Here is a 17,366-nt window from a genome sequence, read left to right as displayed (position 1 = left end):
AGACAACTGCCTATTTGCAATTTCAAATTTGAAGTACTACCCTACTTCTAGAATATTCAAAGTTGTGGTACAGTAGTGTTCCGTTCGAAACAGAATAAAATACCGTATTATTCGCCACGATATCCGAAACTTTCAAACATTTGCGCACACCTGGTTTTTAAGCTATGCCCAGCCTTGACGTGGGGAGCTTTACAATCGTATTATACTTTGTTGATTCTGAAGACAAAGGGGTCAAGCGATATTTATGTTTCAAAACGTTGAGCACATATCAAATAAATAAATAAATTTTACGGTTTGAAAAATTTGCTGTAGACCCATTGTTAATAAATTAAGGAACACTCGGAGAGTTAGCGAAAAGTAGGAAATTCATAATGTACTGAAATTACTGCCACACTAAATGCCAGCAGTTTTTTTTTTTTTTCCACCTGCGATACACATAAGCTTCTTCAGAAAAAACACCTGTCTTTAATAGTGAAGTAAAGGACGCATTTCCTTTACTCAAAGCATCCCCTTTTCTTAAACACCCCAAGTGAGTTTTTTTAGTGTTTTTTTTTTTCCCCTGAAGCTTTTAGGAAAAATCGAAATGACATGGCACAACCACACTGAGTTTAGATGTCGCACTGTCAAGGAAGCGCAATTGACAAACCTGTCCACCTAGATTAACAGATTAACTTCGTTGCTCCACCTCAGTGGCCCAGGGCTACAGCTTCGGGTTTGCATGCGAACAGCCTTATTTGCCTGTTGAGAGCCATCCCGATCGATTCCTGGGCAGTTCAAAACTGTTCTTGCAACAGAAATTCTTTGAAATTTTACAAGAAATAAAATAGAGAGCTGCTCTGGTGTAGTGCAAAATGACAAATAAAACAGGTCTACTCTCCCCTGCACACTCCCGCAGACTGTTCTACTGTCTAGGAAGACAGCTCCATCATCCATAAACACTGTGGTTTCACCAAAGAGGTTAACCCTCAACCAAAGGAAGAAATGAGCGCGCGGAGAAGCCCACTCACAGGAGCTACGCGAGGTCCGGCTCGACCGCCCTTCCCTGGGCGGCGGCGCCATGTAGTGGTGGTGGTGGTGCGTAGGCGGCGGGGGCATGGGGCTACCCAGCTCGTCGTCGTCCTCGAAGTAGCCTGGGCTACCCCTGCCTCCTCCGCTGCGCATCATCTTGCGGAGCTCGGGCGGCGGCGGTGGCGGCGGCGGCGGGAACGGCCCGAACATGCCGAAGGGCCCGAACAGCGGCGGCGGCGGCGGCACCAGCATGTCCGGAGGAGGCGGCGGGGGCACGGACCCGTCTAGGGACGAGACCTCCCCGTCCTTGGACCGGGGACGCGGCGGCAGGGGCGGAGGGGGAAACATGTCGGGGGGAGGGAGCAGGGGAGGCCGCTGCTGCAGCTCCCGCTCAGCCAGAGTCAACCTGCCAGAGAGAAAAAGATGACGGCCGCACGAGGGTGCTGTGAATTTCGTCACTGTTTGGCGCGGTGTCTCCAACTAACAGGGAAACCAGCAGGCGGGTAAACTGTACTCAGGTACAAGTTAAGAACGGTAATAGCTCGTGTAGTGTATCACTCCGCCAAAGCAACAAACCTGGATGTCAACACGCATGCGTGTTTTGAAACGGGATTGCGCTTCATGCGCAACATCGTTTTTTTTTTTTTTCACACCTAGTTCTTTTGTCACCACTGCAGGAATTTATAAACAGATTAAATGTCAGAAATCACGGAAATGACTTGAGTGACAATCAAAATTCTCACACTAAGGCACTTTTAGCACCACGTGGAATAACATTCGGCTGCGGCAACGAGGCACAAAGGCAACTTTCGTTGTCATTCTTATGTTGTTCCCAGCTTCCTCAGAGTTGACGTTCCCCATGCCTGTGTCGCACGTGTGCTACTTCAGTGCCGTCACGTCCGCCTGTCACAAAGCACAAGGCTAGCTCTCAATCAAAATTCGAAAAAAACTTGTGGAGAAAATTTGGGGGCTGTGGAGCATGCCGTACTGGTGGGCTCCAGATCAATTTATACCCCCTGGGGATCTTCTGCCACTGGCAGGGTGATGCACACAGCTCCTACTGTGGAGATCGAAGTTCTACTCCCATTCTAACTCAAACGTGCAGTTTTTTTTTTTTTTTTCACTCGTTACAGCTGAGCCCACTTGCTGTACCAGAAAACAACAATGCCAGTTTTCCACACAATGACGCATTCCCGGCCGGTATTTTCAGCAACTCCAACTCCCACCGTGACCCCACTAGGTCCTCCGCATTGCCACCATCACCAACGTCGGCTACAACAGCAGACTGTCAAGCTCTGCTTCTAGGCAACCACAAAAACGTGAGCCGTGGTCCACAAGGCAAAACAGATAAGAAACAAGTGTCTTTCAGACGCGAAGCTTTACTACGCCACACTGATGGCGACCATACACACCAAAACGCGCTGCAGGAAAGCCGACCTTACAGAGTTGGTTTCACAACACAGTGATGATGATAAGTAAAAGCACATCAAATGGCTCAAAAAAAAAAAAAAAACACTTCCTCTGGTACGATTTGAACCTGGGTCCCTCGCGTTATAAAGCCAGAGTCTATCCGACTGCGCTATTCCGACAGGGCACAAGCAGTTTGGACTTTCAGTTTGATTCCAGTTGCGCGGGAGAAAGCTTTGCATTTTAACCATCTCTCTTTTTAGAAAGGGGCTTTGATTTCTTTTTGTGCGTGTCCATCCAATTCCATCCAGTTTTCACCCATTAGTCAATGCGGTTGCGCTGTACATTCTGACAGCTACAAATCGTGATGCGGCTTCACACACAACCCCTTTTCCGCAAGTGCTACTTCAGTAAAAGCAAGAAACCGGAGAAACTTTCCGAATAGATTGCGCAGGAACAGTACGCATGCGAGAAAAAAAAAAGTTGGGCAAACGGCAAGCCAGAGTTGGCTGTCGCCGAAAGCCCGTCATTCGCGATTAGTTCACAACGAAAACGACGACGCACAAGCTGGGAAGGACAAGAACCGCAAAAGAAGACCCAACAAGTGCCAACTTTTGTTCAAAGATGAGATTCATTTCTGGTGTAACCCCATTTTAGGAGCTTCTGATTATTCTGACGACGATTATTGCAAATGACATTAATTTTGGCCGTGTAGCAGCGCGTCAAGAAAATGGCATAAGTTCAACGAACGACACTCGATGTAACCCCATTTTAAAAGAGCTTCTGGTGATGATCTTTGTCACGAAGAACCACCAGGTCGTGCAGGAAAGGCAGGCACAAGAAGAGGCTAACGCATCGCCGACCCCTTCAAAGCACACGATACCCCGATTCGTCCAAACGTTAGGACGGCATACCTCTGGCGCAGAGACGACAGCTCGCGGTTAGCGTCCTCCAGCTTCCTCTCGGCTGCCCTCGCCGCCAACTGAAAGAAAGAAAAGAAGTGAGCACACTCAGCAGGTTGCTCTCGCAAGCTCAATGCCATTCCCTCACCCATGCGAGACTAATACCCCTGCCACACGTCAAATTTAATGTCATTCCCATCGAATTTCATTCGTTCGAAATGACATTTGTTCGCTGCCACATGGGAAAGCGTAATGACATTCGATCAAACTGACATTAGGGGCCTAACAAGTTTGCGAAACCCATTCAAGTACGTTCTGCCAGCAAATGTGCTACCTCGGCAGCAGAGACTCGGTGGGAATTCCCACCCAAAACAGATTACTAAAGCGTCAGTACAGTAAAACCTCATTATAAGAGACCCTCAAGGGACCTAGAAAACGTTTCTCTTTTAACCAAGGTCTCTTGTATTCAATGTTGCTAACATTGCAAACATGGGAAAACCAACCAAAGTGGTTTCATTCTAATGTCTCTTATAACCAAGTGTCTCTTGTAACAGTGTCTCTTGTAATGAGGCGTGGCTGTATATTTACAAGCGTATAATATTTCAGTCATTTATTCATTTATATGAAACAAGCCGAATAGAGGTGTAAAAACGAAACCTGCTAGTCTGGCTACCAGGCCAGCCTCAGCCGGTGTGGTGGGATGCAGCGGCTTATATACGCCATGCTGGTGCGACAGCAGTGTTGAATCGTGTTCAATAAGTTGCTGCAACTGCACGTAAAGTGCAGTAAAGGTGCTTAAGCTCTCTTCGCTCAGTTTTCGCAAATACTATTGAAGCGCTTACTAAAATGTTTTCTCTCTGCAAGTTTTTACCCATCGCAGCTGCCATCATTTTTGCAAATGACATTAATTTTGGCCGCGTGGCAGCGCATCAAGAAAATAGCATTAAGTTGAACGAACGACATTCAATGGGAATTACATTAAATATGCTGTGTGGCGCGCGTGTAAGTCCACCACAAAGCAAGCTACCCTTGCAACCACAACCCCAGAAACCTCCCTCTCTTATCAACAGAGGCACACCCAGGTGAAATACGAGACACGGCGGGAAGAAGGTTGTACCTCTCCAAAAAGGTACAACTTTCCCCGTCTCGCTGGTCTGGCGCTGGCCACTTTTGCCGAGTGCAAGTTGCTTGTGCAAACAAAAATACTGAGAAAAATACAAAGGCGAGAAGTATTGCTTCCGAAGCGCGTTTCTTGGCAAACGACGCCTGGTTCAAAGGATGTAGGTTCAAGCTCTACCGGAAAACAGCTCGCTTTTCTACCTTAAACTTTTTAAATTTTCGCCCCCCATACAACTAGCACTTACGCCCAAGCCTTGCTTTGCGTTCTCCCTTGGCTATACGGCTTATGCAGGGAGGTACCACTTTCAATGCAACTACTTGATTTTTTTTTTTTTTTTGCATTCACATTAACTACGAGAAAAAGAAAAAGGACTGCATTGTTTCTTTTACGAGTGCGGCAAGCTACGAAGTACCGATGTTTTGTTGGCAACAAAAATGCATTGCGCGCTTTGCGAGGAACCATCCCTTAGGCCACGCAGCAGGCTTCTAACAGCTTGCTGGCAGGGCCAGCAGTGTAGCGCACATTCCCTACAAGTTCCTTTGATATTACCGATGCAGCACTCCCTTTGTCTCGCACTCACCCAATTGTCGTGTGCCCTCTTCTCCTGGTCGGTGACCTGAAACGACACGCAGAGAATAAGCGAAGAATCGCTCACACCGGTTACACAGCTGCCACCGTGACTGAGATACAGACACACAAGTTTTAGGGGCTGGGGCTGTTGGCATCTCCTGTCGTCGCCGTAATAGTCACTCGTCTGATGTAGTCACGGTACTAAAACACCGGGAAACTCATTTACACCTTGCTTTAGAACGCAACGCGTACTAAAAAAATACACCGGCACACTCGTTTATGCCTCACATTAGAGAGCTTCATGCTTCAAAGACGAGAGAGTTTTACGGCAAAGCTGTACACCTCTACCCCTCAATGGTTTCATCTCTGTTGGCAAAAACGGCAAGGCGCCAAGAATACACTTATACACTACACGCTTCGCTCCTCCTCAAGTTTCCCGTTAGTGGAGATGGCCCGGTATTTTTTTTAGTTAGTAGTCCTGTACTGCTTCCCGTGTTCGTAACCCGAGTCCCATTAAAAGAGAGTAGTACACCGGGAAGAAATTTACAGGAAGATTAAAAGTTACGAGGGCTTTGAAAGGCACGGTTGTGGTGTCAAAAGGGTTTGTCAAAGAGCTCCACTTTTAAGAACGTTCAACATAGAGTACATGTGCTCACAGTAACGGCAACGAAGTTACGAGTACTAATCGCTAAAGCTGCAATTAACGGGGCAGACTGGTCTTAGAGCTATTTTTTTTTATTTACCAATCAATTTTAATGAAACTACACTGCATTATAGCTTTTTGTGCTGATTTAAATATGCCATTAGATTTTTTGTAAGTTGATTATATTTTGAGTTAATTAATGATTAATTGCCATTATTTTGGGTCACGGTTACAAAATAACCACTCCATACAGAATGGCAATTACCATGTGGCTAAGCAGACAAATGACTAAAGAATACAATGTAGGAAGAACTTTTTTGATTCAGCGATTTTTGGTCGTTCTACAACTCAGTGAACATTGCTTCTCCCACGCTCTGCCAGAAATGGCTCGCGGGTGGTGCCAATTGAACACAAAAATATTTTCCAAAGCCTCCATTTGAAAAATGTTTCCAACACTGTATTCTCCACACATTTCAGTATCAGAAGCAAAAGGAATTACAGTTGTACCTGCTCTGGGTGCCGAGATATCTGAGGGCGAAATGCTAGCTTTGCATTGCAAGAAAAGTGCCGTTTCACCATCAAATTCTGCGCTAACTGAGCTGTAGAGTGCACTTTAAAATGCTATTATAATATAATAACAACAAAATATGGTTCCTTTTGATGAGGATATTTACAGAATGATAGCAAAATGGCCGTGAAGGCCAATAATGCCATTTTTCAGAAAACGCTTTTTTTGACCGTTTTCCGGCCCCGAAGACCCAACTGCCCCGTTAATGCCGGATGAGGGCTTCGTCGCTTCCGGCTAGCGTCGAAGTGCCACAGCTTTAAGTCCGAAAGTCTGCACGACGCTGTCGCCGCCTCACCTGGTTTTTGTAGTTGCGCTCAGTGAGCTGCATTTCCTGGCGAAGCGAATCCAGCTGAGACCTGCACAGTTGAGTACAAACGCGTCACGTCAACTTTTTCTGCACCGCGCCAAATCAGCGTCTGCTGTTAGGCTTCAAGGGATCGTTTCAAACGCAACGCAGTCCTAGAAATCGAGTACGCAAGCCATCTTTTTGTATCAAATACTACCCACAATCGTGAAAATGTGTGTTTTGAGCCACCGTTCGCTAATCATGCATGTTTTATTTTGTAGCAACGCTTTATTGTCTCGTTGCTTTCCCCTCCGCCCCCCTGCCCTCTAAATAATACCCCAAAAGGGGCCCTTAAAGGAGCCATGAAGAGAAAATGCAACTTCGTTTAATTTGAAAGAACTGGGATTCAGTATCTCACTCAGCTCAATTACAGCCGCAAAAGATGTTATTAACGAAAAAAAAAGCAAGAAGTATTTAAAAACTTTCAAATTTTGTGCCACAGTGACGTGTTATGAGCAAGAATGACGTCATACGGGCCAACAATAAAACACAATTTTTAGTGCGTTAACTGCACGTTTGCATTCAAGTGATGCTGTCAAATGGGACTAGAGGCCCCATCACAGACGTCCAGTCATGTGTCGTCGCGACAGGTCAGTTAGGCGGCCGCCAATTGCAGAAGCAAGGTTCCGTGACGTCGTAGAAAAGTTGCGGGAAATTGGCTAGGGGGTCGCGACGGCTTCACACATTTTCTTTAATATCTCCGTTATTTGTTCGAAGATTGCGATGATATTGGTATCATTGTTATCGGGACTAAACAGTCTTTCTAATAAACCCATCTTGTATTTTGTCTTGATGGGTTTTTTAATTAAGAGAAAAATAAATAATGACGATGAAATTTAAGTCTGCTGCATTTGTGGGGTTCAATGCGGTTTACCAATTTTTCGAGCCAATGATCGGATCGTGGTTTGATAGACACCACTGCCTATACAGTCACTGTGTACGCTCCCAAACGGCGCCAATCATGCAATCAACCTACTACCCGCAGTCAATTTTTTTTCATTGCCCAAGCAGCAAATAAATCCAACGATGCAACCAGAACTCAATTCGGGCGGTGCCAACCTCAGAACTATAACATTCAGTTGTTGGGGATTCGGCTGCAATTACAAGAAGAAAAAGGTAAAAATTCCGATCTTAGGTACGTGAACATTAAGCAAGATCACAATAAACACATAGTAAGTATTTGATCCCTTTTATGATTTCTACCCCCCCCCCATCAACCGCTCTTTGTTGGGGTTGTGAACAAAGGGGGACGGGCATAAAATGCGGGGGACGAGCATTGGGCATAAGCAGATACTGACTGCAAAGTAAAATGTGTGCCTTTAAGACACCTGAACGTTAAGCCAGGATCTCGATAAACAGCAAAAAAGCATTTGACCACTCTTTCTTATTTCTACCTCCACCGCTCAACAATGGGGGGGGGAATGGGCATAAAAAGCAGGGGATCGGTATAAGCAGATAGATACTGACTGCAACGATTGGCACTGCTGCTCCAGCACTGAAACCTGCTGGGCGGTAGTGCTGGCGTCCGCCTCTCGCTGTCTCCGCTGGAATTCCTGCAGGCCCACTTCCCTGCAATGCAAGAGATAAGTCCCAGTTATAAAGGGAAGCTCTCTGCAATGTCAAAAGGAATCGACACGTACCTCATTATTCGTCAGTAACCAGAAAAAATTTTCAAAGAAATGGCATCGTCTTCCGTTGCTCTCTTTTGGGAAAAACTGAGCTCTCGACTATGGCCATTAATGTTTACGTAATATCCATCACCATTAAACAATGTGTATTACATCTCCAGTGACGAGGAACGCGATACGTTAAACGACTTTAAGCCGAACGGCATATTCAACCAAGCCGTGATTGCAGGAAACAAACTACACCAAAACGCCTATCATGCAACGCTAAACTAGGCCCTTACGAGTTACGGCAGGGACAAGCACTCACGCAAGAAAACACCCTCCCTCTTAGTTTTAGAAAGGTATAACATCGTATGAAATATTTTATAACGTGGCAGCGTCAAAAAGACAGATTGCAATATGATGCAGCTCTCGTCTATCAAAACAAGAAAAAAAAATGGGGCATGCCCTGATACAGGAAGGCAGGGCCGAAAGAAAAAAAAATGTGGAAATGAAAGAAAAAAACTCCCAACCTGCCCTATGTGTCTGTGCCCTGCCCTTATTAAATAGACTCTTTTTTTTTGTTTTTATTACACATCTTTCACCACATTAAAGGGACCACAAAGAGGACAAGAAAGCTTGAAATGTGAGAATAACAGTCACGCCAGTTTTAGCCCTAACGGCTAAGCTAGACTTTCATAATACAAAAACAGACCTAGCAGCATTTCATCAGCCACATTCCGGGTATAATCTCAGTTTGTACAACTAGCAGCTGTTGACAAAAGCTACCACCAATGGCCATGATTGCGCCATTGAAGTGGTGTCTCTAGGCCCATTTAAATTTGAACATTTTTGGCTTTTTTTTATGTTTTATCATGTTGCCTGGCACAGCAACTTAGTACTCATACGTGCAGGTGTTCACTGCCAAAAGTTTGCATACCACAAGGATGAAAATGAGCTACTTTGAAGCTTCGTAGAGTATTCTGCATAACTCCCAACTTCAATGCAAGAGCATATTTTTTTACTACTTTTGACATTCAAGGCATCCAATATTTCTCGCAGCAAAGCCAGTATGCCCTAAGTAATGGTATCAATAATTTCACTAAAAAATCACTGTTAAATGCTGCGACAGTAACGTACATTTTTAATGCAGAGAACACATTTTTATTCCTATATTACTAACTCAAACCTGTTTGCATGAAAATTACAATTAAGTGCACGGGAAACGTTGCGCAAGAAAGGCGATATGGCTCGCGCGCATTGCAGCGCACGCTTACTGCGACATATCGAACTTTGATTATACCTGATATGGCTGGTCAGGTCGCTTTTAAGATTAAATCTAACGTCGCAGGCTTTAATTACAACTACTGGCGTTCAATCGTAACCGGTTGCCCAGTCATGTGCTGCTCCAATGCACGTCGGCTATGCCGTGCGCGCCGCAGCGTTTGACGCGTCGACCGTTTCTTTCTCAAGGCTAGCGAGCCCACAGTCAAAACACAGCAATAACTAAGCGTGCAAACATCGCAAACCCGACTAAAAGTTCACTTCAAGAACCGCTATCGCAAGCGCGCACACACGTCACCCTCCGGGGTCTGGCGACGGTTGAGTCACGCGCACCACGAAGCGTTCGATGACCTCCTCCTTTCGAGCCACACAACTTCCCGCAATCTGGCTCGTTATCTCCGGCATTCCCACCGCGATAGCGTCCGTGTTAAATACCATAGATTGAACAGAAACTCGGCCGAGCGAAGCGGCGAAAATGAACTCGAACCGCTCGCTACGCAGCTCAGGCGGCCGCCATCTTGCGTTGCGCCCGTGACATCCAATCAGGAGGGTCGTTGTTCTGCGCCCCTACCGGAGGACCAATAGCGCTTCAGCATCTATTTCTAGCTTCGTTTGTGCGTCGTTTCTTTTCTGCCGTTTGTGCGTTTGTGAATGAACGAAGATAAAAGAGACGAGCGGAACCGGAAAGACGATCGCTCGGCCGATCTAACCATATCAAAATGGCCGCGCCCGGTGGCACCGTTGCGGAGATAGAGCGCTCCGAAAATTGCCGTTTTTTCGCCCTTTTGCGCTGATAGTTTGTCACCGCGCCTGACAAAAGTATTTTTTTATGCCACTTTGCGACGCTTTTCAGCGTAAAAACTTTGCAGACGCACAGAATAGGAAACATAGAAGCCGAATATGTGGGTTTCAAAAAAACGATGTTTTGGTCATTTTTCCGAAGTTGAAAGCCGCGTCCCCCCTTAACCACACCGCTTAAATGTCAGCATAGTGAAAGCACACATGACAACTACGCTGTTTTTGGTACTGCAGATTTCACACCGCAAAAGAACTTCAACATCTGCAATTCCCTCTTGGTCAAAGCTGTTTTCAGGGAGCCGAACAAGTCATCAAAAGCTCGTTCTCTCAAATAAAACAGGGATTTACATTGCCTTCACGGTCCCCTTTTTAAGAACGAACCACATAACGCAAGTTGACTCGCTGCCACCAAGCGAGACAAAAGTTTAGAAAACACAAAGCCCGCACTAATTGTCGAGGCCACCTCACTTCTGCAGCTGGACTTCGCGATCTTTGAAGTACTCCGTGAGCACCTCCAGCTTGGTCTGCGCTTCCGCACACTTGCGCTCCGACTCGACCTTGATCGCCACGCTCGACTCAAGCTCCTTCCTCAGGGACTCCACTTGCACTACGAGCAAAAAAAGAAAAAAAGATTTGGCAGTTTTTAAAACTCCCGAGGATATATCTTTCGGGAATGTACAGTCTTCGTCAAAAGTTTCTAGGCCAACTAAGACTTCCGGACGACGAGTTCAAAGAATAAACTTAACCTTTAATGGCGACAATTATTTTATGACACTAGGAAAGAAAGGTGTTTTCTCTAGCTTTCCGCAATAAAACGTTTCCGCCTCGCTCGAGACGTAAGCTTGTACATCGAAGTTTTGGCGGCCTGTGGACTTTCGTCATGGCCTAGAAAATTTTGACAAAGACTGTACACGCAAGAATGCGACAGCTAGAGGCAACATCGTCAGTGATGTCACCACTGGAAGTGGAGTCATTACCGGTGGATCCCAATCAACAGATTGTTTCGAAACCCCAAAAATCTGGCCAAATTTAGCTCATCTTATTAACCACGGTAAGGTAAAGACACGTAAGTTCATCCGAAATGCATCTGAACCGCTAAACTTGATCACATTGAGAGGTAAAGCAAATATACTGAGCTTTGCGTCACTTATATGAGGAATACAAAGGGTACATGCACCCTTAAAGCGACACTAAAGCGTAAAAAAAGTCGACCTGTATCAGTAGAATATTACAGTGCTGTGAATAGGTATAAACCACTCGTGGCAGCACCAGGAGTCGTTAACGGAGAAAAAAATGACAAAAGCATCGAAACTGCTATTGGCACCGGACACGTTTTTTCCGTTTTTAGTCCGCACTACAATTTGTGATATCGTGAATCATGAATGACGAAACGGGGTTACAAGAACCTGCCCGAGCATTTTTCAAGAAACAAAAAATTGCAAGAGACAGAATAAAGATAAAAATAACTGTGTACGGGAACCTCTTCCGGGGGCACGCTTCTAAAACAGACAAATTTCAGATTCTGAGGCTTACTGAAGACGTTTTCCCACCGTTACTGGCTCTAAGCTTTGCTTCAGTTTCCCCGATTTCAGTTGAATGTTTTGCCTTGTACATGCGGGTGAATGTGCGAGCTATAGTTCCTTTTTAGTGTCAGGTGGTGTACATTCTATGTGAAAAAAAAAAAAAAAATCGTGATCGTGCGTTTATTTTCTACTCCACCTTTGGTCGAATGACATAAAACACGTACACATGCACGCACACTAAATGATGGTAGCAATCCAATCTGCCCACTGTTAATCTGCTGACCTGTCGTAAGTGACCATCCAGCCTTGGTTAACAAAAAGGATTAACTTCACAGATCAAACTTAAATCCTGATGATGCCCAGAGCCCCCCTTTCCCCCAAAGACACCAACTTCCAGAGTGTTTAGAATCACTCATGATTACAACTCAGCTTCCCCTGCCCCCCTTTAGCCAATCCCCCCTCACAGGCCAATCCCCCTCGTACCTCCCTGGGATTGGAGTTTTTCCCGCAGCTCGTCGAGTTGTGCCTGCAGTTGCCGACACTGCTCCTCCGCCTGGTCACGCTCCCGACGAGCCTGTGCGGGAAGAGTGCGACACTGAGGCAACACTGGGGTGCCACTGGGGCAGTGTAGGCAGCGCAAGAATGAGACGGGGAATCGGCAGCTCTGCCCTTCAAATAAAAACAAAAGAAATGAAAAGTAGAAATAGACTTTTTTAATTTTCCGTCACTTGTATTGTAATCCCCATACCACATTCAACTATCATTGCAGCAGAACGGATGAAGGGCATATCACCCCCCGCACTGCCTAGTAGAGCTTGTCGAATGGCCTCAAATTTAATTTGCCGTTCGACGTACAAACCACCAGCTAAACCATAACCTTGGATGTGCTACAACACGCTGGAAAAAAAAAAGTTATGTGTCTTGCAATAAAGCACTCTGAAGTACTTCGAGTACAGTGAACTGCTGCTTCGCCAAGCCACACGATTTAACGATGCCTGTCAACCCAAATACCCCGCTGCGAATTGGTGTCAACAGCCTTGGTGCTGAAGTGTTGATGCCAACCTCTCCTCCAATCACAAAAGGGGCATCAGGTGTCAACAACCTCTGACATCGCCTTTTTACATCACCTGCCGAAAATCTAAGAACAACTCCTTACTTGCAGGCCACATCTCGCGACAAAAAAGGGGAAACAAAAAAAAAAAAAAAAGAATTTCCCCCAGAACTTAAGCACGCTTATACCCCGGCTACACTAAGGTCCGAATGTAATTTGCCTCAAATGGGGTGCTTCGAATGCCATTCAGAGACTGCCGTCCTCCACTACAATTTAGATGTCATTTGAAAGAGCTTTAACAATTGCTCATTATGCTGCATGGCGCCGCTGCTGTCGAGTTCTATTTTTACACAGTAATGCAACAATCAAATTTAGCGGTAGTCTTTGTCATTGAAATGATATCAAATTATCAATAACGCAAGCTTTGACACAGTTTTTGCTTAATTCTGAAAGGCAATCGAGATTTTTTTGTGCTGTTTTGTGCTGTCTGGCCACACTGGTTTGTCGCTTGCTCGCGCTGGTGCTGAGAGCACAGAATTACTACATCTTGATATCACGATTTAAGTGAGCGAGAAGTAAACAAAGTCCCACAGTTAAGAATATTTTGTTTGTTTTAAGTACGCCAGTCATGTATTTGTTTATGCTGACTTGGAACGCTGTGCGCAAGAGTGCTAGAAATGGCATTCGAAGGCCACAAATGTCTCTCTGGGTTCTCATTTGGCTCGAATGTCATTTGAGCCGAATGGCATTTCGAAACCCAGTGGAGCAGCACAACTTCGCATTTGAGTCCAATGACATTTGGTTCAAAGGACATTCGGACGCTAGTGTAGCAGGGGTATTGGATGCTTTTGAAGGCAAAACCCAGCCATCGTCAAAGACTTCTAAACTGCTACATACTGTTTGCATCTCTTTCTTTGCTTTCGCTTCTTCGTGTTTTGATGCAAATTTTGCCATGAAACAACCCAAACTCAAAATCCCCCACAAACCCCATTTATTTTCTTTTTACGGCGGTGACCATTTTGGTACGATTCACGTTGACACCAACATTGCTACTTCCAACTATGAACACTTTTAAATGCAGAGCATTTCTTAGCCTCGCCTGTTCCTGCGTCGGACGGTGCCAACAGCTCCGCGTCCGCAGCAGGTGCGCCTCTCCTTCCCTCCTCTCTCTCAACAGCAGCTGGCGCGCGCATGCGTCGTAGTCAGCCCGTTCGCTCCGTCGCGGTCTCGGCGTAACAGGTGCGTGATAGCAGCGCGGTGGGGCGTGGAAGGGCGCGCGCTGCTTGCGCAAGCGCGCTCTCCCCCCCGTACCGCTCTCCCTCTACTGCGCGCGCTGCAAATATAGCGGCTAACGGTCGCTCGTGTTTCAGTCACTGCGTCGCTCCTTCCTTCCTTGGTTGACGCTCGTGCCCACGTTTACTCGTGTCTGCTACTCCAGCATCACGGAAGAAGCGATGGAAGCAACACGGCCTTCAATCAGTACTGAGGCCCCAATGCTCTGCATGTACTCGTGTTCCCCTCGCGGGAAGGCGCGGGAATTCTTTTTATGTTCGATCAGACACCCAAGGCTTTTCTTCATGAAATTTCTCCTAGTGCCGAGCACCCACCTGCGTGGCGTCCAAGAGCTCCTTCAGCTCGGAATGCCTCCTCCCTTCTTCCTGACTCGCCTCCTCACTGTCCTCCTCATCCACTTCGTTCTCGGCCCCGTTCTCAGACTCGTTCTCACTCTTTCTGGTCCTCCACCGCTTCTGCAGCAGCTCCAGTTGCTCCAGCGAAGACTCCAGCACCTGCGACGAGACAACTCGTCAAAACTCCGACGCAGCAAAAACAGCAGACGGAGCGATGTTCAGCTGGTATCATGAAAAACCAGCTTGTCATGCATACCAGCTTCAGGGTTCATACAGAATATTTGACTGAAAATTCAAGGACTTTTCAAGGATTTCAAGGATGAAAATGGGCAAAATTCAAGGAGTGTTAGCAAAATTTTATATGCTTACAAGACTTATGAAAGCAGCGCAGTTTTCGCATGGATTCCGTTTTCCACAGAAGCTATCTCCAGCTCCTTTTCTTTAGCAGTTCGACGGAAGCTGTTTGCCTTGACTAAGTAGGTGAGGTCGTTTTTCGCTTCAGCTTCTTCCGAAAAACAGTCTGCGGATTCCAGCAGGCACTTGAGTTTTTTGAAGCTTTGACTTCCTACCTTGCATCTTATCAAGCTCTTGCTCGAGCTCTTTCCCCTTTGAAGTTGCCTGCCGTGACAGTGCTTGTTTCTTTTGTTCGTCTAGGTATGCAGCATACATATGCCGGGCTTGGTGCATTGACGCCTCCAACTCTTTTGAAATTGGAACGTACAGCAGGCCGCCATGGTTTTTCACAGCCTTGCAGATAACTCGTTGAGAAATATACGACAGCTCTGCCAAATTCTCGACCGCAACCTGCTTGTTGATGCTGAAGCTCGATAAGTGTCGCTTGTCTCCGGCCTCACCCAGTGACGATATTCGCTGCGCTCCAGCCACGCAGACTGAAACTTGCACTTTCCGCCTGGCATCCTGTCAAAGTAAAGTTGCAGGCATTGCACTCAGCACAAACGCAAACTTTCGCCGAGAAATGACGCGCGAGGCCGACAGAGTACCGACCGACCGTTGATATAACTTGCGTTGGATTGCATTGGATTTCTGGCTCCCATTTGTTGCCAGACGATGCAGGCGCTGCCGATTTCAAAACCGAAACTTGCTGCTGTTGCTCTTCTGTCAAGGCTACTTGTTTTCGCGGTCATTCCTCAGTAAGCGCGTTTTTGAAATCAGTGGGACTTACGGAAATACGTCGTTCATTTGCTCTATTGAAACAAAGTCCACTAAATTTTCAAGGATTACAAGGAGCTCACTTATATTTAAGGAGTTTCAAGGGCCCTTGAATGAATGTTATCAAATTCAAGGATATTCAAGGATTTCAAGGGGCTGTGCGAACCCTGCAGCTTGCATACCACGCGTACCATACCACATGCATACATGCACGAAATTGTGGGTTGAGAATGAGTAGCAGCTGAACATAATAGGTTTTTAGTTTAGGCTAGTTGCTTCAGCAGCCCAGTGACACAAAAAAACAAAACGAAGACATCACCCAATGGCAGAGAGTGGCTTATCTTGAGTCATCAACATTTACTAACAAACCTGAATTAACACAAACACACTGGCCAAGATTTTTAAAAAGAAGAAGAAAAAGGGCATAAACAAGCTTTATTTTCAATTCACTGAGCACTTTTGGAACTTCTTAAAAGAGTAACAGCGCGAAACAACGAAACACAAGAACGAGAGTACAAACACACACAGCAGTGTGCGTGCTCTCTCTCTCTCTCTCTCTCTCTCTCTCTCCTCTCTCTCTCTCTCTCTCTCTCTCTCTCTCTCTCTCTCTCTCTCTCTCTTCTCTCTCTCTCTCTCTCTCTCTCTCTCTCTCTCTCTCTCTCTCTCTCTCTCTCTCTCTCTCTCTCTCTCTCTCTCTCTCTCTCTCTCTCTCTCTCTTGTTTCATTGTTTAGCACTGTTGACTCTTCAGAAATGTACCAAATTGCCCAATCTTCCATTTCAGCAAGTAAAACGTTCCCCCGCTAACGAGAGGGCTTCTTTGCTCACCCTATCAATTTGCGGGAGCAGAGAGGGGAGAGTTGTCTCCAGCAAAAAAGCCCAACTGGTGCTGGAAACCCACCTGGATGCGGTCTTCCTTCTGTCGAAGCTTCTCGGCCACACTGTCGGCCTGTCGGTTGCTGGCGGACACTTCCTCACACAGCTCTTCTTGCCTGCCAGGAGAGACAGCAGGCGCAAGCGAACAGTAGGTGAGAGGGGGTTCATTGTGTCACCCACAGATGGCACCCCCCCCAGATCGCCTAACAAGACCCCCTTCAACGGAACTCCCCTGCCCAGATCTCCCCGACCTAGATGCCCCAATACAGTCGAGTCCACTTATAACGATGGATATAACGATGAACAGCTATGGCACCGTCCACTTTTGTAGGCGTTCTATGGTAAAATAAACTACTCATTACAATGCTCCAGTGCCGCAATACCAGATATAATGATCGAAACTGGTTACCGCATGCCTCAAAAATGCGAGCTGCTTTTGAACCCCCCTCCCGGAGCTTTGGCATCGTACCCGCGCCCGCTTGCACGTTCGCGTGTTGTGTCACGTGCGTGCCGCTTTGAATTTGACTGGGTGCCTCTTCAACTGCCCCCGTTCTTCCACGGCAAGGACGTCAGGGCAGATGTTTTGGAAACATCATATTGTTGCACGATTGTTGCACAGATAGAGGCTGCAGACAGCGGTGACAGCGACGACCCTGACGATGCGCAGCCTACTCAGGTAGGGTCTTCGCAGGAGGCCCAACGCATGATACAGTCCCTCAGGGACTGCGTTTCTTCCAAGGACCTTGCGGCGCTTTCGCTCAGCTAGGTGAAGCACTTATAGATGCTCTTGGAAAAGATGTGCGCCAACTTCACGTGCAGCTAACAACGCTGACCGACTATGGCTCTTTTTTGCAAATATAAGTACTA

The 17,366-nt window shown here is 46.5% G+C and overlaps 1 protein-coding gene across 1 annotated transcript in view; it reads right to left on the bottom strand.

Annotated features, from left to right (window-relative positions):
- Window positions 1-17,366, bottom strand: part of LOC144143345 (uncharacterized) — a 32,790-nt gene that overhangs the window by 1,936 nt on the left and 13,488 nt on the right. Inside the window, exons 11-19 of the mRNA XM_077675113.1 lie at window positions 16,525-16,615; window positions 14,435-14,614; window positions 12,260-12,350; window positions 10,722-10,860; window positions 8,032-8,133; window positions 6,514-6,574; window positions 5,018-5,053; window positions 3,330-3,397; window positions 1,008-1,414 (exon numbers count right to left, since the gene is read on the bottom strand). Coding sequence (XP_077531239.1) covers window positions 1,008-1,414; window positions 3,330-3,397; window positions 5,018-5,053; window positions 6,514-6,574; window positions 8,032-8,133; window positions 10,722-10,860; window positions 12,260-12,350; window positions 14,435-14,614; window positions 16,525-16,615 — 1,175 coding nt within the window. The remainder of the gene's footprint in view (window positions 1-1,007; window positions 1,415-3,329; window positions 3,398-5,017; window positions 5,054-6,513; window positions 6,575-8,031; window positions 8,134-10,721; window positions 10,861-12,259; window positions 12,351-14,434; window positions 14,615-16,524; window positions 16,616-17,366) is intronic.

Source organism: Haemaphysalis longicornis, unplaced genomic scaffold, assembly GCF_048455015.1.
Source record: "Haemaphysalis longicornis isolate Haplotype H1 unplaced genomic scaffold, Haemaphysalis longicornis Haplotype H1 scaffold_6, whole genome shotgun sequence".
NCBI lineage: Eukaryota > Metazoa > Arthropoda > Arachnida > Ixodida > Ixodidae > Haemaphysalis > Haemaphysalis longicornis.
The sequence above is the reverse complement of the archived record's forward strand: the minus strand, read 5'-3'. Positions and strand labels throughout refer to the sequence as shown.